This window comes from Prionailurus bengalensis, chromosome A1, assembly GCF_016509475.1.
Source record: "Prionailurus bengalensis isolate Pbe53 chromosome A1, Fcat_Pben_1.1_paternal_pri, whole genome shotgun sequence".
Lineage (NCBI taxonomy): Eukaryota > Metazoa > Chordata > Mammalia > Carnivora > Felidae > Prionailurus > Prionailurus bengalensis.
Genome location: NC_057343.1, coordinates 86339897 through 86343767, shown reverse-complemented (window position 1 = coordinate 86343767; position 3871 = coordinate 86339897). Strand labels below are relative to the sequence as shown.

At 36.6% G+C, this 3871-nt stretch overlaps 1 protein-coding gene across 1 annotated transcript; it reads right to left on the bottom strand.

The window, feature by feature from the left end:
• Positions 1 to 227: 227 nt before the first annotated feature.
• LOC122470405 (olfactory receptor 2L8-like) lies at positions 228 to 1160 on the bottom strand. Its single transcript, XM_043557991.1, has one exon. The coding sequence runs from the start codon at positions 1158 to 1160 to the stop codon at positions 228 to 230; it is 933 nt and encodes a 310-aa protein (XP_043413926.1).
• Between the last annotated feature and the right edge of the window lie 2711 nt (positions 1161 to 3871).

The window sequence follows — 3871 nt, the reverse complement described above, 5'->3', positions numbered from 1 at the left end:
TAAGAGAAAATGTATGTTCTTTCTATTTATTGAAAAATTACCACAAAGAAAACAAACAAAAAAGCAGTGAGAATATAAAATTATTTTGTCAAATCTCAATTATCTTAATTTTCTAGATTAATATAACCTTTGTCTTCAATCTTGGAATGGTATTGTTTTAATGAGTTGTAAAAGATGAAAATGATGGAATTTTAAGACAGGCGGATTAAAGAGAACTTTTTCTAAACTTATACAGAGCAGATCCTCTGAATCACTCTTCTCAGGGCTCCCATCACCTCCTTGTTTCTCAGGCTATAAATGATGGGGTTGAGCATTGGGGTCAGGATGGTGTAGAAGACAGCAAGAATCTTGTCCTCTGTTGGAGATCTCCACGATCTTGGGCGTAGATAAGTATAAGCAAAGGGTGCATAGTAGAAAGTCACCACAGTGAGGTGTGTGCTGCAGGTAGAATAGGCCTTCTTCCTTCCTTCTGTTGAGTGCATGTGGCAGATGGCATGGAGAACTCGGCCATAAGAACATGCAATGCCAATGAAAGGAAATGCAATCAAGAGTGTGGTGCTCACAAACACTGTGTACTCATAGACCCAGGTGTCCATGCAAGCCAGAGTCAGCATGGCCGGGACATCACAGAAGAAATGGTTGATGGACCTGGATCGACAATAAGGGATATGGAGGGCATATACAGTGTGGGCACAGGAGTTGATTGAGCCCATTATCCAAGATCCTGTTATCATCAACATACACACTTTTTTGCTCATACGAATGGGATAATGAAGAGGAAAGCAAATAGCCAAATAGCGATCATAGGCCATAGAGGCCAATAGTAACCCTTCTGCACCTGCTAAAGTCAAGAAGAAGAAGCTCTGTACCCCACACTCAATAAAGGAGATAGACTTGTTTCCAAAGAGATAATTGGATGCCATCTTGGGGACGATGGTGGAGATGTAGTTCAGGTCCATGAGGGAGAGCTGACTAAGTAGAAAATACATGGGTGTGTGGAGATGGATGTCCAGGAGGATGAGGAGAAACATGGACAGGTTTCCAAAAAGAGCCATTAGGAAAATGATAACAATGAGAATGAAAAGAAACAACCCAATTCTTGATGGTGGAAACAACCCCAATAAAAGGAAGCCTGTTAATGTTTGGTTGTTATTTTCCATTTTCTATTCATTGGTTTTCCTGAAGAAAAAGAAAAACTCATGTGTGAAAAATAAAGAAATGTGAGTTTTTACACTTTATCCAAACTATTTTAGTCTAATTCTGAAGTTTGTATGAAATATCTAGTTCCTTAAATAAATAATCAACATTTCTTACTTTGAGAAAGAAGTTCTATGTTGTTTCACAAAGTCACAAGGCAAGGTGATAAGTATATGCATTCAAATTCTTCTGAAAAGAATCTATGAAATAATAAAAAGCAAATATAAATACCCACCGTGTATTTATACATATCATATATGTGATATGATCATATATCATATACATATCATAAACGTGATATGAGTAATTTATGCTCTTCATAAGTTCACATATCTAAAATATTAAAGCTTAATTTGAGTTAAGCATAAATCTTACTGCAAAGACTAACCGCAAGTTGACTAATAATTTAATTAATATGGGTTTGGCTCATGTGTATTTATTTTCTACTATTTAGACTAGGACTTTATTAAAATGAAAGATCTCCCCAGCAGGAATTCATTCATAACCACCAGATGTTTATTTTAATTTTGACAAAGTAGACAATTTTTGAATGCATAAAGAATCCTCAATTTGATTACTTTTTACCCATTTATTCTGCTTCTAGTCACTAATGCATAGTCACTATGCATAGTCCATTTACAAAACTCTGACCTATATTGATTACTTCCAATCCCCTTGCAACTTTGACATGTAAGCATTGGATTAATCTTACTGCACAACATTGAAAATGTTGGCTGTCTTCTACTGACAACAATGACAATATTTGTCTGAAGTGACATACTGGATGAGAGAAATATAATATTTTGCTCCTGGGCCATTTCTATAAGTGGAAGGGAAGACTCAGATGTAACCTTTATTTTCCATTTCACTAACATCCTGGACAGGTATAAGAAATTATGCTAAGTCGAAACAAAATTCTGAGGCTGGTATCATCACCCACAATTGTAAAATAAGCATCATGGGGTGCCTGGGCGGCTCAGTCAGTTAAGAGTCCAACTTCAACTCAGGTCATGATCTAAAGGTCTGTGAGTTTGAGCCCTGTGTCAGGCTTTATGCTGACAGCTCAGAGTCTGGAGCCTGCTTCAGATTCTGTGTCTCCCTCTCTCTCTGATCCTCCCCTACTTGCTGTCTCTCTGTCAAAAATAAATAAATAAAAACATTAAATTTTTTTCAACGTTCATTTATTTTTGAGACAGAGAGAGACAGAGCATGAACGGGGGAGGGGCAGAGAGAGAGGGAGACACAGAATCGGAAACAGGCTCCAGGCTCTGAGCCATCAGCCCAGAGCCTGACGCGGGGCTCGAACTCCCGGACCGCGAGATCGTGACCTGGCTGAAGTCGGACGCTTAACCGACTGCGCCACCCAGGTGCCCCAAAACATTAAAATTTTTAAAATAAATGACATTCACAGAACTTGAGTAACTTATCATGATCTAAAAAGATATAGTTTATCCTGTACCTTATGAAAAGCAAGGAATCACAAAGAATTGCTCACGTTAGCCACCCCAAATTTCCAGTAAAGTAGCTATTTAAACAAGAATTGTCTATGTCTACTAGGCAGTATATGATGGCAAATGTCTCTAATAAATTATTTTGTGCTCAAATAAAATTGGTTTTGAGATTAAAGTCACACATTTTACATTTTCTCCTTAGAAACATGTTTCCTCTGTCCTCCTGCTCTCCCTGTATTCTCACTGGCTCCCTGCAACAACACAACAGCTCACACTTGGTCTCTACTAAATGGAAGAAGAGAGGCCTCACAATATCATTAGCAATAAATAATATTACAGGACTTTTAAATGAAGTGCAAGCCATAGTTTCTTTCAATCAAAAAGTGTCACAGTCTAACAACATGTTCACGAAAGAACACTCATGTTGTCTGTAAGTCAGGTTGCAGATACACATATTCTATCTTTCAGTTGCTTTGCAAATTTGAAAGCAGATAATATATTGCATTTCTGTTACTCTCCTTGCATTAGTTTCTTTTCCTATCCTTTTCTTCAGAAGTTTGAAATTAAAATACTGAGAAAATGGGACTCAATTTTAGAGTTCATGTATTTATTGTTGGTACAGAATTTTAAAATGTGCTCCTATTGTCACACAGATAAAAAAAATAAATTAATTAAGATCCGAATACTTACAGTAATTTCTTTAAGAACATAGCAACCAATGTATAGCTGTGTCTAGAATTTGTGTCCCCTAGTCAGTATGCAGAGGTCTATCTCAAAGTCAACAGTATTTCAAAACTGTGCTTCCCTTCTTTTCTCCAGTGAATTTTCAGGCCAGCAATATCCTTACCAAAAGTTAGCCTGCTACAGAAGGATAAATTATAGAAATCCTTTGTGCTTTAGGAAATCTTTTAAGGAATCTAACCAGCCAAATATCCTGTACAGGTAACAGACATGTTGCCTCCCTTACAGTGTCTAATCACACACCCATGTATGTAATACTCTGTGAGCTCCCTGGTTCTGCCAAAGGTTAATTCAGTCAAACACAAGGTAGCAGAAGCAAAGGAAACTTAATACTTTAATACTTTGTATCCTTTGAATGATTTCAACATTTAAGTATCTCATTTATTATTTAAACAAATTACATTTTCAATAGCTACAAAATAAATTGGGAATGTATATTTGTGTGTTTCCATAAAACTGCATAAATTGAAATTAATTTGAAT

Coding starts and splice junctions, on each gene's coding strand:
- LOC122470405 (XM_043557991.1), bottom strand. CDS start 1,160: ATGGAAAATAACAACCAAACATTAACAGGCTTCCTTTTATTGGGGTTG.